Source organism: Pseudophryne corroboree, chromosome 2, assembly GCF_028390025.1.
Source record: "Pseudophryne corroboree isolate aPseCor3 chromosome 2, aPseCor3.hap2, whole genome shotgun sequence".
NCBI classification, from domain to species: Eukaryota; Metazoa; Chordata; class Amphibia; order Anura; family Myobatrachidae; genus Pseudophryne; species Pseudophryne corroboree.
The window spans coordinates 414,861,290-414,879,518 of record NC_086445.1 but is presented as its reverse complement, the minus strand read 5'-3'; the positions used below and the strand labels follow the sequence as shown (position 1 = coordinate 414,879,518).

Genomic DNA, 18,229 nt, shown 5'->3' with positions numbered 1-18,229 from the left:
GATTTGTAAAAAAATTAAAGCAAGTAGACATGGTATTTGATCAGGTTTTGCATGCCTCCAAAATGTATACTTGTAAAATCAGGCCAAAATAAGCACAGTCCAAGATTTTCACAAACACTTGTGGGACTACAAGTCCCAGAAAGACATGACACCAATTGACAACTTGCTGTTATCAGGAGCTCTTCAAGCAAACTAAAACTGTGGAAGGGCGGACACTTTCCTAGAGTCACACTGTTCGAAAGTTAAATGCAGCATCCAAGTTCTCCTTCCCTTCCCTTCCCTTCCCTTTATAAATAACTTTTTCAATCATTTTCATTTTTTTTATATTTATGGCTAATCAAGAATATAGGGACGTGGTAGCTGTTTATGTGTGCAATGAATTTTATTACATTGTTTGACTGGTTAATGAAAATGCATTTATTGGATGTGCAAAACTGTTGCATTAAAAGTTTAGATGTTTATCATAGTAAGGAGTACCCCTAAATACTGAATACTACCTATCTATATCTGTGTCATATTACAGTAACCTTGCTCAGAACATTTTTCCTCACTGCTTTGAAAAACTGAGCCACAAGTTCATCTACACCATACTATTCATTGCTCCTCTTTACCTTCAAATAATAATAATAATAATAATAATAATATGGTGTTCACAGCACACACAAATACTAGAGAGCAGTAGAAAAAGATACCACTAATATATTATGTATATTCAATGCCAAAGTTCAATATGACTTTTTTTAATGTTCCTACAGACTACACAAAAAGAGATGGAGAAACGACAGCTGCAACTAAAAAATATATGGGATTTAGGGGATTCCCTCAGAGGCGTGCTTGGAGAAAAGGCCAGCCTGGTGGATGATAAACTTAGTCTACTGAATAGCAATTGGCTGGCAGTAACTTCAAGAGCTGAGGAATGGTTCCGTCTGCTGTTGGTAAATACAGTTCTTCTTGTATAATAATCTATTTGTGCAGGAATACATAGGTTTATATATACACAAACACCTGTAAGTAGTTTCTGAGTACGTGGGGTTTATTTATGATTAAGAGAATATTGGTTACATGTCTGACACTTAGAGAGCACCTAGATGCACGGATGCAAAACCAATTTGAATAATGCAGTTAGGGGACTTTATAAATGTGGTCTAATGGCATCTTAGTAAGAAGACACTGGGAAACTTCAAGCAAAAGACCAATCTTGTCTGAGCTTAATGCAGTTTATCAACCTGTTTATGTACTCACCTTGCTTCCTTGTTCTATTTGGCTTAAGTTTGAGTCTTTCAAATTAAGAATTGGGGTATGTGATGACTGAAAGAATAAGACAGCTCCTACAATGCTAACTGAAGTATTGAGGGAGACAACTGTACAAGAACTTAGTAGGAAAATGGGTCAGGATAGACACAAAAGACCAGCAAAGAAGGCCATACATGAAATATAGGTGTCTATGTACTATGCCTTGGAGAGTGATAAATTGTACGGTGATAAAGTACCAGCTAATTAGCTCCTAACTGCCATGTTACAAGCTGTGTTTGAAAAAAGACAGTTAAGAGCTGGTTAGTTTGTACTTTATCTCCATCCAATCTATCTCTCTCCAAGTTTTAGTACATAGAAGACATGAGATAAAATTTCAGAGAACATAAAAAGTCAAATGGAAGAAACATGGGTCACAAACATTAGACAAAAATGGAAACAAGGGTTAAAATATGAAGCAAAGCAGGAAACAAAATAGGACACAGAGAGACAATGGAGGTATGTTGTATACAAGAGGAAATTAAACTTAATGAGAGGACTATGGAGATTTAAAGATATACCTTAACTGAAGGAAAGTAATACAAGTAGAAATTGGGAGGTGATAGAGATAGGAAATGAAATAGTAAAAATAAAACAGTATATATTTCTCTGTTTCTCCATTTCTCTGGAATTCCCTACCTCTCCCCTCAGACTCTCCACCTCTCTACAAAACTTCAAACGGGCTCTCAAGACCCACTTCTTCACCAAACCCAGCCAAATCTCATCCTAACCCTCTGTTCCACGCTCTCTATGTACCCCGTCTGTGTCACCCCTGTCTGTCTACTCCTCCCCATTAGAATGTAAGCTCTCATGAGTAGGGACCTCTTCCCTCATGTACTTATCCTTTTTCTTACTTTAATAATCTTCGACTGCAGCAAATCCAGCAGTCTTCTGCCACCTGATACTTATTCCAGTGTCATCTGCTTATGTAGCTATGTTTATTTACCCTGTACTTGTCCTACAGTATTTTGTCTTTAACTATAAGTTGCTGTTTTCCTGTTTTGATTATTTGATAATGTACTCTGTAATTGGGGTCGCTGCAGAACCCTTGTGGCGTCATATAAATAAAGGATAATAATAATAATAATAAAATAATAATAATAATAATAATAATAATATAAAAAAGGTAAAAGGAGTGAAAGAAACTTGTGCTTTTACTGCAGGAATATCAAAAGCAAATGGAATCTTTTGATCAAGGTGTTGCTAGCACTACAGCTTGGATGTACCATGCAGAAATATTGCTAGATGAATTAGAGCGACAAAAGCCCCAAGAGAGAGAAGAGACGCTGAAGGTATGCCACGTATATGTAATTCTGCATATTTATGAAATCTGTAGTAATTCTGCAGGAAAGTTTATATACAAACACAAGTCTTGACAAATCTGTGTCTTTCTCAAGCCTGTTTAAACTGTTTGTTCATTATTTTCTCACTATGAGGCTGATTCTGAGTTGGAAGTATAGAAAATAAAAGACTCAGTAAGTGTACATGTTGGCAAAATACTGTGGCTCTGTAGGTGGGGCAGATTTAACATGTGCAGAGAGATTTAGATTTGGTAGGAGTATGTCCAAACAAATCTAAATTGCAGTGTAAAAAAATAAAGCTGTCCAGTGTTTGTGGGCTAAACGCAAAAGTAGACAGTGTTTAACCTGCATGAAAAATTATTAAATAAATGTATATGAAGGGTAAGGTATGATTGGTCGACATTTAACATATCGACATTCATCATGTTTACAGTACATGATTTCGAAATTGTTGAACTGTTGATATTCATCACGTCTACATGGATAATATGTTGACATTATGAACTATCAACAAACTGACCCTGGTGGGCTAGTGGTGTCTTTCCTGCTGCTGGTGGCTGCAATGGCTCCAGCATCTTCTTCCGGGTCCTGGCGGTCATGTGAGGATGAACGTCAGCATCGTTGTTTCCACAGCAGCACTTCAGTCAGTATCAAACCCCTTATCCCTAAGGATAACCCCTGGCCCTAGTCCTTCCCCTACCGCTAGTGACTAATCCTAACATCCTCCCACCCACAGTCCTAACCTAAGCTCCCCCCACATCCTAACCCAAAACCTCCAGCTGCTGTCTAGCCCTAACCATTGGCATCCTCAGCATGTCAACATATTGCATTGTGAAAGTTCAGATGCTTACATTGTGAACATGTCAACATTCTGAGGATGTCATCATGGTGCCTGTTGACAAATTGAACCATATGTTGACATTCTGATTGTCGACATGGTTACTGACTGGATTTCGTATTTCCACCCCTTGCATTGCAACATGGGGCCTAATTCAGATCTGATTACAGCAGCAAATTTGTTAGCTACTGGGCAAAACCATGTGCACTGCAGGGAGGGGGGAGGGCAGATATAACATGTGCAGAGAGAGTTAGATTTGGGTGGGGTGTGTTCAAACTTAAAATCTAAATTGCAGTGTAAAAATAAAGCAGTCAGTATTTAACCCTGCACAGAAACAATATAACCCACCCAAATCAAACTCTCTCTGCAAATGTTATATCTGCTCCCCTGGTTTTGCTTATTAGCTAACAAATTTGCTGCTGCGATCAGATCTGAATTAGGCTCATGGTCTCTTCCAGATACAAAGTTACATACTGCTTTTGATTTACTATCAACTCAGAATCAACCACTACTGTATATCTGCAAGCAGTTTATTTTGCTCATCCACTATGCACCGGCATACTTGTGTTCTGCATTTGTATTTTAAGATGAACGCATTTTGGCCCCATGCAACCTTAGCTCTAGAAATAGATCATTCCAGTGCAAATATGTGTTTTACTGAAAAACTTACACCTGGTTTATGTATGTGCAAAATGTATGTTTCATAATTAATGTATTTCAAGATCTGTGGAAATCAAAAACCCAGTACAAGCTTAACTTATATCTACATGCCAGTACTGTACTACACTTGTATTTTAGCTCTTCAATATACCTCTCTAGGTGGGAGCTGTATCAAGTCTTGCTGAGAGATAAAGTGGAAAAGTTAGTCAAATCAACCAATCTGTCATTTATTTAGCACAGTCTTTGAAATGACAGAAGCTGATTAGATACTTTGGCCAATTTCTCCTCTTTATCTCTCTCCAAGACTTGATACATCTCCGCTTACGTGCAAAGGACTGAAAGTGGCAGCTATGTGCAACTCTAAACAGTCACATGTGCAGTTGAAGTCACATTTGTACCTCTCCACAACTCTTAATTACGAGTGTTTAAATAATCAATGTTGCCACTTGCTATGTATTCTCTCTCTTTTATTTTTCGCTTGGAGACTCACATTGACTTTATGATAAATGACCATGGTAATTTATTGAATAAATACACACTGGTTCATAACATAATGAGAAAGAAAGCTCTCCACTGTTAGAACATACTTGCAAATTTGTGTTATCTCTGAAGCTTTCAGTAGCTTAATAAAAAAAATGTGTTGATTATTCACACTTTGATAAATCTCTTATTTTATATGAGCTCATTCTCTTTATAGTTATTGCTTAATTCTGTCTTTTTCTCTGTTATGAGCTACAGCTTTTAAAGTCTGAGCTGAATGATATTCAGCCAAAGGTGGATTTGGTGCATGACCAAGCTGCAGAGTTAATGACAAACCGTGGTGATCACTGCAAGAGGAAAGTAGAAACCAAGCTGTCTGAACTGGACCAGCGATTTACCCCTATATCTCAAAAGATAAAGAGTGGAAAGGTATTGTAATGTGTAGTGTTATATATAAAAGTAGTGCACAACTGCGTTGTCAAATCTAAATTTGTTAAAGGGCAGACTGAAGTTAAAGGCATGTTTTGCTAGTTTATATAGCAATTAGGCAATTTTCTTGGTCTGTACTTTGCTCACTTATGGCATGCATTTAAATGTACTTGAAAGGTTTATAAGTAACAGGTTGCAGCAATGAGTAGAGTGTACAAAAAGTGGTTTCACCTAAATCTTTGTATGCATTGCTTCTAAAAATGGTACAAACCATTAATTTAGCCTTTGGTGAGTATTGCACATTGTTGGTGAGTAGTGTAAAATATTGCCATTCCTCCTCTATACTGTAGTAATATTTACAAGTTGAAATCTTTATATCAGAGGTTCTCAAACGCGGTGCTGAAGGCACCCCAATGGTCCAGGTTTTTAGTTTATTCATGCTTGGCCACAGGTGACTTAATTAGCTCCAATTTGATTTACCATCTGTGCTTAACCATGGATATACTTAAAACGTGGACCGTTGGGGTGCCTTGAGTACCACGTTTGAGAACCTCAGCTTTATGTGAATGAAGCAATTGGAAATCTGAGACAGATATGGGGTTAAATATGGATATTTTTGAAACTCACTAACAAAACTCTGCTATAATTTTTGTGAACTCCCGCACACACATAACACTTTATTTTGGTGTATAAAATATAATATTAAAGATCAAGATAAAAAATGTACCAATTATGGAGTGTAAAAAGTCTTTTGGTAAATAGATTCCTGAAATAAACACTGTGTACTGATTTCATGAGCATTCCAAACGTTTTAATGCTGTTTCTAAAGTGTAATTGATTAGGGTGGGGATACATTTTTGTAGTCCGTCTTCTTTGCCTGCTCATTCTTTTACCTCATCTTTAAAGTAAATGGATATGTAAAGGAGCTGTATCCAGTGAGAAAAGGGCCATCTTAACAGCATTGTAAGCCCTGGGCAATGCATTGCACTGGGGCCCTACACACGCATTTACAAAAACCAATAAAAAACAAAAATCATAACATACCCTTCCCTAGATCCTGTGCTGTCTCTCCACATGCTTCCATACAGTGAATGGCTGTCAGCACTCTGATTAGTCTATAACTCCATCCATCAATCAGCATGCTGACAGTCATTTACTCTCTGGCTGCAGACTTGGAGGCAGGTAGAGAATGCTGCCTGGCTGCTCTGATTGTGGGGCCACCACCAACCCCTGTTCGGAGGCTCCTAGAATTGCAGGGCCCTGGGTAGCTGCCCGGTTTGAATATACTTTAAGATGGCCCTGAGTAAGATAACTAGAATATCACAGCAGCACAAATTGGTGCAGGAGATTAGTGTGCTTATCTTGTTGTGAGGCCTCTTCTGTTATTATTAAGTAAATGTATTAAAACCTTTTAAAGAGAAGCAGACATGTGGAGAGATTGCCCATAGCAACCAATTAAGTTTTAGGTACCATTTATTAAGTGCATTCTATAAAATTAGTAGTAGCTGATTGGTTGCTATGGGCAACTACTCCACTTGCCCACTTCTCCACTCTTTAGAATATTTGATACATCTTCATACACACCCAAGTCACAGAAGGCAATGCTGGCACTTGTATGTACAGTATAATGATTAGATCCAAGATGAGTAACATGTAAAAACATAAAGCATAAACAATCTAGTACAACATGTTTTAAAGATGGTGTCAGTGTCAAACAAAAATTAACCTCTTTAAATGTATTCAACAATGAAGGTTAAAAGTTTAAAAAAGACTACATTTAATACAAGAGTTCGAGAAAAAAATCCATATGTAAACACGGTATGCTGTGCACAGATATTGCATCCAATATTGATGAGGCTGGCTTCCTACCAGATTTTGTAGTAAAAATGGTACATAATAGCTGAAGAGATCTTCCAGGGTGGATTTAGCACCAAATGAGGCTCAATCTCCTCCATTGCCTGGTGGGTATGCCATTCCTTCTTTTCTTTTCCAACATGTTTCAATCAGTGAATCTGATCTTTATCAAGGCATGATGATGCTGAAACTACCATAGGAAATTTGAGAGATCTCTTCAGCTGTCATATGCCCTTTTTACTCCAAAATCTGGAGCACTTTCTGGAAATTATTGTACACACTAATTTTAAGTATATATTCATTCATATGCATCTGACAGACTGTAAAACACTTACATTTTCATTATTTTCATTAATATTAAATATTAGAGGAGCTTTTGAGAAACCTTCAGGAGGACCTCAAAAGTAATATTTTTTTAATTTTTATAAAATGTTATCTTTTAGGGGGTAGATACATCAAGCCTTGGAGAGAGATAAAGCTTCTGTCATTTATCTAGCACAGTCTCTGAAATGGTAGATTGCTTTGGGCAACTTCTGCACCGTGGGGTCTATGTACTAAAACTTGGAGAAAGATTGAGTGGATGGTAATAGTCAGCTTCTAACTGCCATGTAACAGGCTGTTTGAAAAATAACAGTAGCTGGTTGGTAAGCAAATTATCTCAGTCTACTTTATCTCTTTCCAAGGCCTAGTACAAAGACCCCTGTATCTCTCTCCAAGGCTTAACATCTCCAACTAGATCTCAGAGTCCATCCGTGATCAGAGGACATTTAGACACATTGCTATGAAAAGTCATAGTCACATTACATTGCAGATGCAGTATAAATGGTTGTGCAGTAATGAGCACACTCTCTATATGCTGGACCCCTAACAAGTTTAACATACTCATGAATTTCTATCAAATTTTAAATAAACACTCATACATCACTTTTCCCAATAGGCAATTAAGCAAAACAAGTAGCCCCCAGTCACTTTACATTTTAATATAAAGTAGTTGTCATAACATTTATTATCTTGCTGCTGATACTGGAGATAAAGTATGTATTTATGAAACTTGATGTATATTCACTGAAGTTTTTCAAAATCACTTTTGCTTTTTTTTAAACAAACTTGTTAATATGATGACATACTTTTGTATGGATTCATTACTCAATGTTTATAAAACTGAAGAAGGGAATTTGTTTTAATGATTTCCTCTGACCTGATAAATAACTTTTTTATAATGTAATGGGTTTTTCATCTTACTGTTAATCAAAATAAGATTAAAGGCACTCAACAAAGTACCACCCATTAAGTCTTCATTAAAATGGTTCCTCCATTAGAAAGTACAGTATGTGTTCTAGAAAAATGAGAACCACCAGAATCACATTATCTACAATAACGTATTTAGTGTAGTTATTGTGATTAATAATAGTAAACAACTTGACAAGCCAATCACATGGATTTAAATGCAGATAGTTTATATACATATTTGTTTTTAAAATGACTATGATTGCTGCATAAACATTTCACATAAGCTGAACATATAGTTTGTCAGGTTCTGTGGGTTTTCTGGACTCGGAGCAGGGCCCAAGGGTTTTGTGTGGTTGGAAGCCGTATGGAAGAAACTTGGAGTTTAATAGGGTTTAATGGGGTTTCTCCTCATAAGTGAAGTGGACCTGTTTATTGATGCTGGAACATGTACAATTAGAGCTCAGAGAATTCACGGTACTAAAGCCACTGATAACTAGTATCGATTGGCGAATATAATAAGACAAGAGACTGTGAAGAGTACCCAGTATAGTATATATTAAGGGTCTCTGGTGAAACACTTGAACACCACAGTTGATAGTTGTGTCAACGGAGGAGCAGAAGCCGAGTAAATGTACAACCGAGTAAATGTACAACCCTTAATAGAGCACCGTGGGCACTGTGAACAGTGCCCAGAAATGGTGACTGGCACTGAGAGTAACAAAGGTGTGCAATGGAAACTGTGGAGAGTGCTGAGCTATGGTGACTAGCGCTGAGAGTAACACAGCAGCAAATGGAGCAAACTGTAACCTGTGGAGCCAAACTCTGGAACAACAACACTCTGATGAAGATAGATAGCAGAATACACTAAATGGGAGAGATTTAAATAGGGTGCACTGGCTGTTCATAGGCCAGTGGAATCATGCACAGAAATCGGGTCCATGATTGGATGGGAAAGGAAAGGAAAAGATCAACTGACTGAAGGCAAGATGGTGTCACCCATGTCCTGGTGGCAGCAGACTCCACATGGAAACAAACAACCATTAGTATCAACACAGCATGGTGCACAACCAGGTAGCTTGGAAAACAGCTAAAGAGCAATGAAGCAACAGTGCCAAGTAAGATAGTGGGGACTGCCAGTACAGCATGTGACTAAGTTGTTGTAACCACAAGCAGTTGATGTACATTAGTAATAAGATTTTTTGCAAAGAACAATGACAAAACAACTGTCATTATGGAGTGTGTATGGTAGAAAGTTGAAAAATGTATTAATTACAAATTTTTTCTTTTTAACAAAGGAACAATTTTTTATGTGTTGCCATTAACAATATTTCAAGTTCAATGCTTAGTGACCATGGCTGAAGCAGTTCAGAACAACAACTATTTCACTATAAATAACAGCATATGTTTATTATATTAAAGAACTTGCATATAGGACTAGTAAGCCATGTCTTCCGGTAAAACACAGTGTCTTTACTGGCAACAGATACTGGACATAGCAACATACTCAGTCTTGGTCACAGAAATATATAACTGAAAATAAATAGACAAACAAAGATAAAAAGCCCTAGCACTCCTTGTGCTCAGCAGTCAGTCTGCTGCAATGCCTTGCAGCCACCCTTGCCATGCACAGCCAACGTCCACAGTCCCTGGCATTACAAACTGCACCCTACTCACTTCCCTCTAGCAGGCATCAGTACAGTACAGACAGATCCGGCACTCATGCAGACCCTCGGCTGCTAGTTACTTGCTCACGGTGCCCTCCTCAGAGTCAGATAGCCCCAAATATGCACAACGGACAGAGGCGGCACTCAGAGACTTGTAAACGGGTACATTTTGTGAAATCTAATGCATCTACGTTTCGGGGCCCTGAAACGTAGATGCATAAAATTTCACTAAATTTACCCGTTTACAAGTCTCTGAGTGCCGCCTCCATCCGTTGTGTGTGTATATATATATATATATATATATATATATATATATATACATACACTGTATCTTCAATAGAATTCACATTAGTAGACAGATTCATTATTATATCTAAAACAGGATATTTTTTACTAAGACATTCATTTTTTTGGCTTTCACTAGACAGGTCAATTTTCAAAATAGTTTCTACCACCAATCATATACATAGTATGTACTGTACTATATGCCTACAGTATGTGCCAGATCTAGACAACAAATAATAGATGTTGAGGAAAGGTCAGCATTCACAGAACCTGCAAAATATGCAGAATGGTTTATTTATCAGTCAGCGTCAAAGATCTTTGCTTGACACAGCCTGAAAAGTTGGAATGTTTTCTGTTTCCTGCCTTCAGGAAATTATGCAAGAGGGAGCAGTGTTATGGTTTTTCTCCACTATTACCAATGTTAAATTCAAGAATAACTACGTCACTTTTAACACCATGAATGTTAGTTTTGATTGCATTTAAAGTCCAGTAACATCTAACCTACGGGTTTATAAACTAAGCAACGAGATGTATAATCCAATGCTTCTGATCATGTTTATACCCGAAATTTAAAATTGCAATAATTTTACTAGCCACGATTTGCTAATAAAGCATTGCCGTTTTAGATTTCAGACATAAACACTATCAGAAGTGCTGGGTTTTACAACCCGTTGCTTAGTTAATAAAACCCCTAATGTTTTCAAGATTTCACCCAAATTAAGAAGGTTTTAAAAAGAATATCTAAATGTTGCAATTCTCTAACATTAATATTATATTTATTGAAAGCAAGCATTTTATTTTCAAATGGCCCATCTGACACCTACACAGCAAGCAAATACTATCAGGGTATAAAATCATTGTCCTGTGGGATGGGGAGAACTCACCAGTAATCTACTCCTGAGAGACTACACCAAATAAATTGTTAGAAAATAAACAAATTACAATTTTCTTTACATTTTGCAATTGGATCCTGCCCTAAATAAATTGTACATTATCTTTACAGCCAATTGTCTCCTACAAGGAACTGGAACAGTTCAATTTTGACATACAGAAATTGCTTGAACCACTGGATGCCGAAATTCAGCTTGGTGTGAATCTCACAGAAGAAGACTTCAATACAGATATGGTAATGGTTATGGTAACCGTTCATTTGGTGGTGCTGGGAATTTTACAACTGTTGACAATATTTTATTAATAATAATAATAATAATAATAATAACAACAACAGTACTAATAACAATAATTATGGGATCCTGACAGTCAGGATGCCGATGGTCAAAATACAAACTGTGGCATCCCAATGGTCAGAATCCCGACACATTTTGGTAAATACCGCAACCCTTCCCCTGACCATACCCCACCCCTCCTGCAGCCTATCCCTAACCCTCCCTTCCTGCATCCTAACCCTAACCGCCCCCTCCCGCAGCCTAACCCTAACCCTAATTCTGAATATCTGGAAGCTGCTGTCAGTATTGTATTGTATTGTGACCATCGTCATCCTGACTGTTGGGATGCTGGCTACATCCCAATATTAGCTGGAGTGTGTGGTCTGTTAGTGAAGAGGAGCAGAGTGACTCAGATCTGTGTGGTTTGTTCTGTCAGAGAAAGAGTGGTGGAGTGCAATATGAATAGTCATTGTTGGATTAACCATCAATGGTCCAATCAGTGGTCAATATCAATTAATGAAAACATCAATAGCGCTAATCACCATACCACCAGCGCAGAGGGGGGAGGGAAACCTTTGCTGCTTCCAAGTCATTGATGGCAGAGAATCATTGTATCTCTGCCATCAATGCCAAAACCATCAGCCATTGGTTGTTAATCATCATTGGCCAATTGATATCCCTAAGAAAGAGCTGTGGTGATTCTGCATATGAGAACAGAGGGGAACATCTTAGCTTGGGTCCCAGGGAGAAGGAATTAAGCTCCTAAGGTCTTTAGATGTTCTAAATTGCTGAAGAAGAGTCAACCCCAATAAAGAGTGAATAAGTAATGACACTTGAACAACACTTGAAGCAGGCACACACAGTGATCAAACAGCTGGGTACTGTGCATTGGAGAAGGAAATCTAGATATTTTTCCTTTATTATAGATCAAACAACATAGTTTGTAATATTGTCTGATGCAGTTTTTATTTGCACTGTACACCCACCAGGTAACATCACCCATGCCTACAGAAGTCTGTATGAGTCTTGACCCCTTAGTTACTAATTGCCCAAACCTATAATCTAGCTAGGGTAGAGGAATGCATCAGTGAGACGATGAGCTGTACTGTACCTCATGAACCTCATACATGCTAATCAAGGACCACGGATTAAATGTGTGCTATCCGCAAGCATATGCAATTCATTGTGCTTTCACATATTCACATCATCTGTAGGTATTATATATTTATTGCCTACATGAATTAATTGACCCCACCCTCTCATGACATATGCATGTTTTACAGATTCCCCAGTGGGTGACATTCACTTCTTGGTCATCACCTGTAAATCACATAATATGGTGAAACGTCACTTGGAATGGAATTGCTGTTAATAAATCAAAATTTATATTTAGATATTTTTAAAAGAATCACATAATCCCTGTATATTTATTCACACATATTTGCAAATATATACAGCATATACCCCACTGTGTTGGATCATTTATAAGAGGAATTACATGATTTGCACAAGCCTTTCCTTATTGAGTCAGGGTCAGTGTTTGACTGTGGTATGAAGGGCCTACTGGGGGGATGCAGTGGTAGGGGCCCATGTATAGAGGTGTGACCAGTCTACAGAGGTTGTATGGCCAGCGACCACATTGGTTTCTCTAACCATTAAAGAGTGCATAGGCTGGGCCCATGTCTAGCTCTGGTCAGGGTACCATATATTCTACCTTGCTTCGTCATAATGACATTCTTGACACAGAAATGGATAAAAATGGATGTAGTTGATGCCTCAGAGAATTCTGTAGCTAATCAGTGACAAGAATGTTACCCAACTTTAGTTCTCTAGGGGGTACATTAACTAAAGGTTGATGTTAAATTAATGTTGTGTTTCGGGGACTAAATTGCACATTTACTAAAATCAAAAATTGTCTATTAGTAAAGCATTTTAGCCCCTGAAGCACAACATTGATTTAGATTAATTAAAATCGATCTTTATATCTATATACCTTTACTTGAGCCAATTTCTATTTTTCTCAGCACTTCATTATTAGTAATTGTTCCAAAAAGGTATAGTATGCATTGTTTGTCTTATAATTTCTGAATGAATAATAATAATAATTGTTTTTTTCACTGTTCTGTTTACTAGAGAAAAGATGACGATGGGAAAGTGAAAGAATTGTTGCAGAGAGGAAATAATCTTCAGTTAAAGATTGGCGATGATAAAAAGAGAGAAGAAATCAAACTAAAACAACAACTATTACAGTCCAAACACAATGCTATCAAGGTAACTAGTATGCAATTAATATTTTTATGTGTGTAGCACATTTGGTTTAATCACATTTTTATATTTATCAAGCAAATTTTTTTTATAGTTAGTCCATAATGATGTCATCATTTAAGAAAGTGGTGATATGAGTCCTATTAATTACATCCTTATAGTTTGTTAGTGGTGGTATCATCTGTGTCACATGACTGATTTTTAAAGTGTTCTTAAATAGAATGCATAACGTTTTTGCTTAAATTCAGTATTTTAGAAAAAAAAATGTATCTACTGCTCTAAAACTGAGGAGGAGTTTTCAACTAAAGTTATGGAAAAATTCCAAGCATCACAGTCTGGTTAGTAGAGTTAAGGGACTGACAGATACAAAATGAATGGACTACTGGCAAAACTGGAAAATTTTAAAAACCTGCTCACACTGGGCTACCACTTGTATAAGTAACAAATTGCCTATATCAAAGAGATTTAGTTTTTTAATGTCAAAATATTGTCACCTCTGTTTTACAAAACACTTTTCATTGTGTGGTTATTGAACCAAAGCAAAGGTTCCCATTTTTTCTGTTAATGAGGCAAAGTTTATCAAAATAATGATCATGTATTCCATCTATACTTTTGCCAGATATGTTACTAATAATAATAATAATAATAGTAGTAAGAGAAAATGAATGGGGGTTTGGCTTCTTTCATGCGGTAGTAATCAGGCAAGTAACAGAGATGTAAATGTGCCTAATGAGCCTCTGGAACAGACAGTGTGAGTTTAATTTATTTTAGACGAGATGAATTAAATACAGAAGTAACTGAGATAAAAATAAACAAGTGTGTGATCTTAGACCACAGAGAGTGCTGATTAGGGTAACTCCACTAACATACAAAAAGGGTCCCTCCTGCCAGCTTCCAGTAACATATGAAAATGGTTGGAAGGACCCTAATGTCTTCTATAAAATAGCTTATTGCCATTTTCATTGATTTACAAATGTATGAAGGATTTTTTCCCATTTCCAGAGATCAGCCCAATTCTCTGCTTCTAGCACTTGCTCTGAATCAGTTTCTCATTTAACTGCATGACTTTCCTTGTCTTCTCTATATGGAGCTAACGTTGCATTATAGAGCATCAATGTCCTTACTGAGGAAAGTTTGGCCAACAGGTGATCATGACATGACAGACGTCTTAATCTACAAGTACTGGTGGATCAGCTCCATTGAGACCCCATACAAGTCTTAAAATCTAAACAAATTCACTAATGTCCTTTTTTGAGGCGCTCCCTATTATAGTATCTATAGTCTTTTTAGTGTTTATCAGGTACAACAGAATACCTTGTGAGAGCTGCAATTATCTAAAATTGTTAAAGTGGTTTTTAATTATTTCTATAAGCGCCTGTATTTAATTCCTGATAGGAATTATCTTTTTTTCTTTCCCTTTTTTGAGGAACCTTTTTAATCTAGTAATCTTCCTATTATTTATAAAACTCAGGTTATTTTAAATGCCCTCTGAGAAGTTTTATGTATAGATTGTAATATAATTAACTAGTGATCGATATTAAGGAATTCAGAGAACAACCAGAGTACAGTATATTCTAAGATATTACCCATGTAAATATTTTTTTTCCTGTTATCTTTACTGGAAGCTTGGATGTCATATCTAGAGATTTAGCATTATCTTTAATTATGACAAAATGTCCTTTAAATCTGTCCTATAGGGCACTTCATTATTGGTTGTGTTTTCAAGAAGTGAGGTCATTGATTTTCATTTTTTGTTAGTCAATAAAGGCATTCACCCTTGACAGATAAAAACCTCAAAGGAATATTGATTACTTTAAGAAAATCCAAACAGACTTATATTAAATTCTTAAAGCAGTTATTTGTACTTGGAAATAGCCTTTGGATATCAAGAATGTTTTTTTTTCTTGTCCATTGTAGGGCACTCTGTTGCTCATATACTAATTTAAAACCTGAATAAATAAATGCATCATGTAATCTAATTTGTGAAGTGTGCATTATTATGTGAACTGTGTAGTCACAAGATCAATAGTTATATGTATGCGTCATTGTGGTATACACAAAGCATTTAAAATGCACATTTCTGGTGTTAAGTGATATCTTTCTCCTATTTAAGGGGGCACTTGGTTTGCTTTAAGGCAGCAGCTGTGATCACAATAGAACTTATTCAGTCAAATTTACAGCATCTATAAGTTGTATTATTTTGTATCATTCTCTGTTGCCACAAAACGTTTCTGATCTCTATCTACTGTACATCTAACATATAACAAAGAAAAAATTGTAAGCATTTTTGTTTTGTAAAAGTTGAACATAAAAATCTGAAATATACAATACTTTGTTCATTTTGTAAATGTCTGGATTTTTCCAATTCAAAAAGTAATATACTGTATATGTAATTGGCAAATTGAATGTGAAGTAATTTCCATATCATAGTAATAGCATAAACTGTCTAGAAGTAACATTTCTACCCAGTCATCCAAGAAAATTATAGATGAATTTTGGGGGTAATTCATCTAAAGTAACTCGTTTACATTTTAATGCAGCTTTTATTTATATGCACAACCCTCTATGACTTTATTCTGAATTATAGCTGCAGCAGTCACATTAATACGTAGAAGGTTTTGATTAATGAGTCCCTTTGTGCTGTAGCCAATGAACTCTGTCACTCCGAGTCCATATACTATATTCCATGAAAGGGCAGCAGTTGGGTTTATACATGTATTAATGCTTTGTTGAAAAGTGTATAAAATTTTTAAAATAACTACAGTTAATTGCAAACCATCTGTGATTTCAAACAGTCTTTACATATATTGTCATTTGCAATATAAATAGGATTTGAGATCACAAAGAAGAAAAAAAGCTTTGGAGATTTCTCATCAATGGTATCAATATAAAAGACAATCTGATGATTTACTGAAATGTTTGGATGACATTGAGAAGAAAATAGCTAGTCTTCCAGAACCCAAAGATGAGCAGAAGCTTAAGGTATTCGTATGTATGTGTGTATGTGTACGCACAATATAATTAATGCATGCCATAATTAGTTCACATTTTAAAACACCAGTGAATGCAATGTAGAACAAGATGCAAAGCACTCCCATTATTGCAACTAACAACTTTAACATATATGTGGCTTGTGTGGATCAAATTGATCCAATATTTTTCAATGATCCTATCCTGCAAGTTTTATTTACTATTTAGATATAATGCATTCAGATTTACACTGCATGTTTCACTTGGATTTGTTTTAAGAATGTCTGTAACTTTGTTGCATGTATTAGACCAGGCTATCCTGTGGCTCACTGAAATGCATGGGAGTACAAATCCCAGCATGCCCTACAGGCTTTATTTTAATCGTTAATTGAAAATTTCTGATTTGATTTAATAAATATCCAACAATTGGTACAATATAGCAACTCATCCAGTGAACCAAACTACGTGATATTCTTCTGATCTGCACAGCCACAGGTTGCCTAGCTTTATACTATTTGTTGTGTAGACATATCTGACAGCAATCTACAGTAAGCTGATTAATGTGGTGCAGTTTGGTCATTTTACTAAAAAATTAAGGGGTGAAGTAAACCTCATTATTTAAATGTAAGCAAAGTAAGAGATAGTAATCATTGTACACCTTTAAATAAACATACATATTTCATGAAGTGGTATAAAACTAAAGTAAACAACTGTGAAAGGGAACCACATGCAATTTGTTTTTCTTATTAATACTGTATTCATTGGTTTTGCTGTACTGTTTTTTTTTTTTTTTAAATCTCCATCCATTTTCTTCAAGTTTATGTTTTTCAAATGATAAAAAGATCCTTTTCTAATTGTGGTGCAGTATACAGTATTACGTTGACATTCAGAATGCTGATATTCAGTATGTCAACTTGTTCTGAATGTTCACATTCAGATTGTCAACATGTTTATAACATGCTGACATTGTGAATGTCAGCGGAATGTTGACAATGGGTTTTCAGAGTAACTCTAACCCTAAGCTAAGTCTATCCCTAATCGCAACCTACACCTTAATCGCAGCCTAACCCTAAAACCAATTATCAACATTTTAGCTGTTAACATTTACAAAGTCAGCATTCTATCAATGTCAGGTTTATGTCAGAGTCACATGCGTGTCAACATTCTGTACATGGCAACACTCTGAATGTCAACAATGTTACTGCTTACTGCTTTTCCAAACTCAATTATATTATTTGCTGCATTATGGTTGAAATACAGAACGTCTTTGAACCAATAATGATGAACTGTTTGAGAACACAGCACTGGTGGCTAATTGTGTATACAGCAGCAGTCCAATGACAGATGTATAAGGACTGGCTTGCTGTCTGCCAGTGCTGTATAACAAATGGGTCAAGCAAGAGACTTGTGAAAGCAACTAATTAAGCAGATGTTGAAAACAGATTTAATTAGTGCTTTTCAAATGAAGGGAGCTAAGAAAGGAATAATCTTGATTTGTAGAACTCTAATCAGAATGGTGAGATAATGGTAAAATGGGTGGAGATTGGTTTGTTAAGAACTAGCTCTTCTTCATAGCCTGTTAAACCCTTAACAATGATTCTGTCAATTGTAATAATATTAACTTGTGTTATTGTGTATCTTTGTTCCAGATGAACTAATGACTAACAGTACGTGGATGACTTCTTTCTCATATTAGCACACTCCATTCTTCACAACATGTCCATATGTTATTGTCCAGTCACTCCAAATTGTCCTTTGCATCCAAAGAGTTATGTTTTTCACCCTATTATTTTGCTT

The 18,229-nt window shown here is 36.2% G+C and overlaps 1 protein-coding gene across 12 annotated transcripts in view; it reads left to right on the top strand.

The window, feature by feature from the left end:
* Positions 1-18,229, top strand: part of DMD (dystrophin) — a 3,641,189-nt gene that overhangs the window by 1,568,960 nt on the left and 2,054,000 nt on the right. For all 12 annotated transcript variants that reach the window (XR_010221499.1, XM_063953479.1, XM_063953476.1 and 9 more), the window contains 6 exons: positions 756-935; positions 2,454-2,582; positions 4,828-4,998; positions 11,035-11,157; positions 13,331-13,468; positions 16,292-16,444. Coding sequence is in view for 11 of the 12 variants with exons in the window: in XM_063953479.1 (XP_063809549.1) it covers positions 756-935; positions 2,454-2,582; positions 4,828-4,998; positions 11,035-11,157; positions 13,331-13,468; positions 16,292-16,444 (894 nt within the window). In the remaining variant the exon portion in view is untranslated. The remainder of the gene's footprint in view (positions 1-755; positions 936-2,453; positions 2,583-4,827; positions 4,999-11,034; positions 11,158-13,330; positions 13,469-16,291; positions 16,445-18,229) is intronic.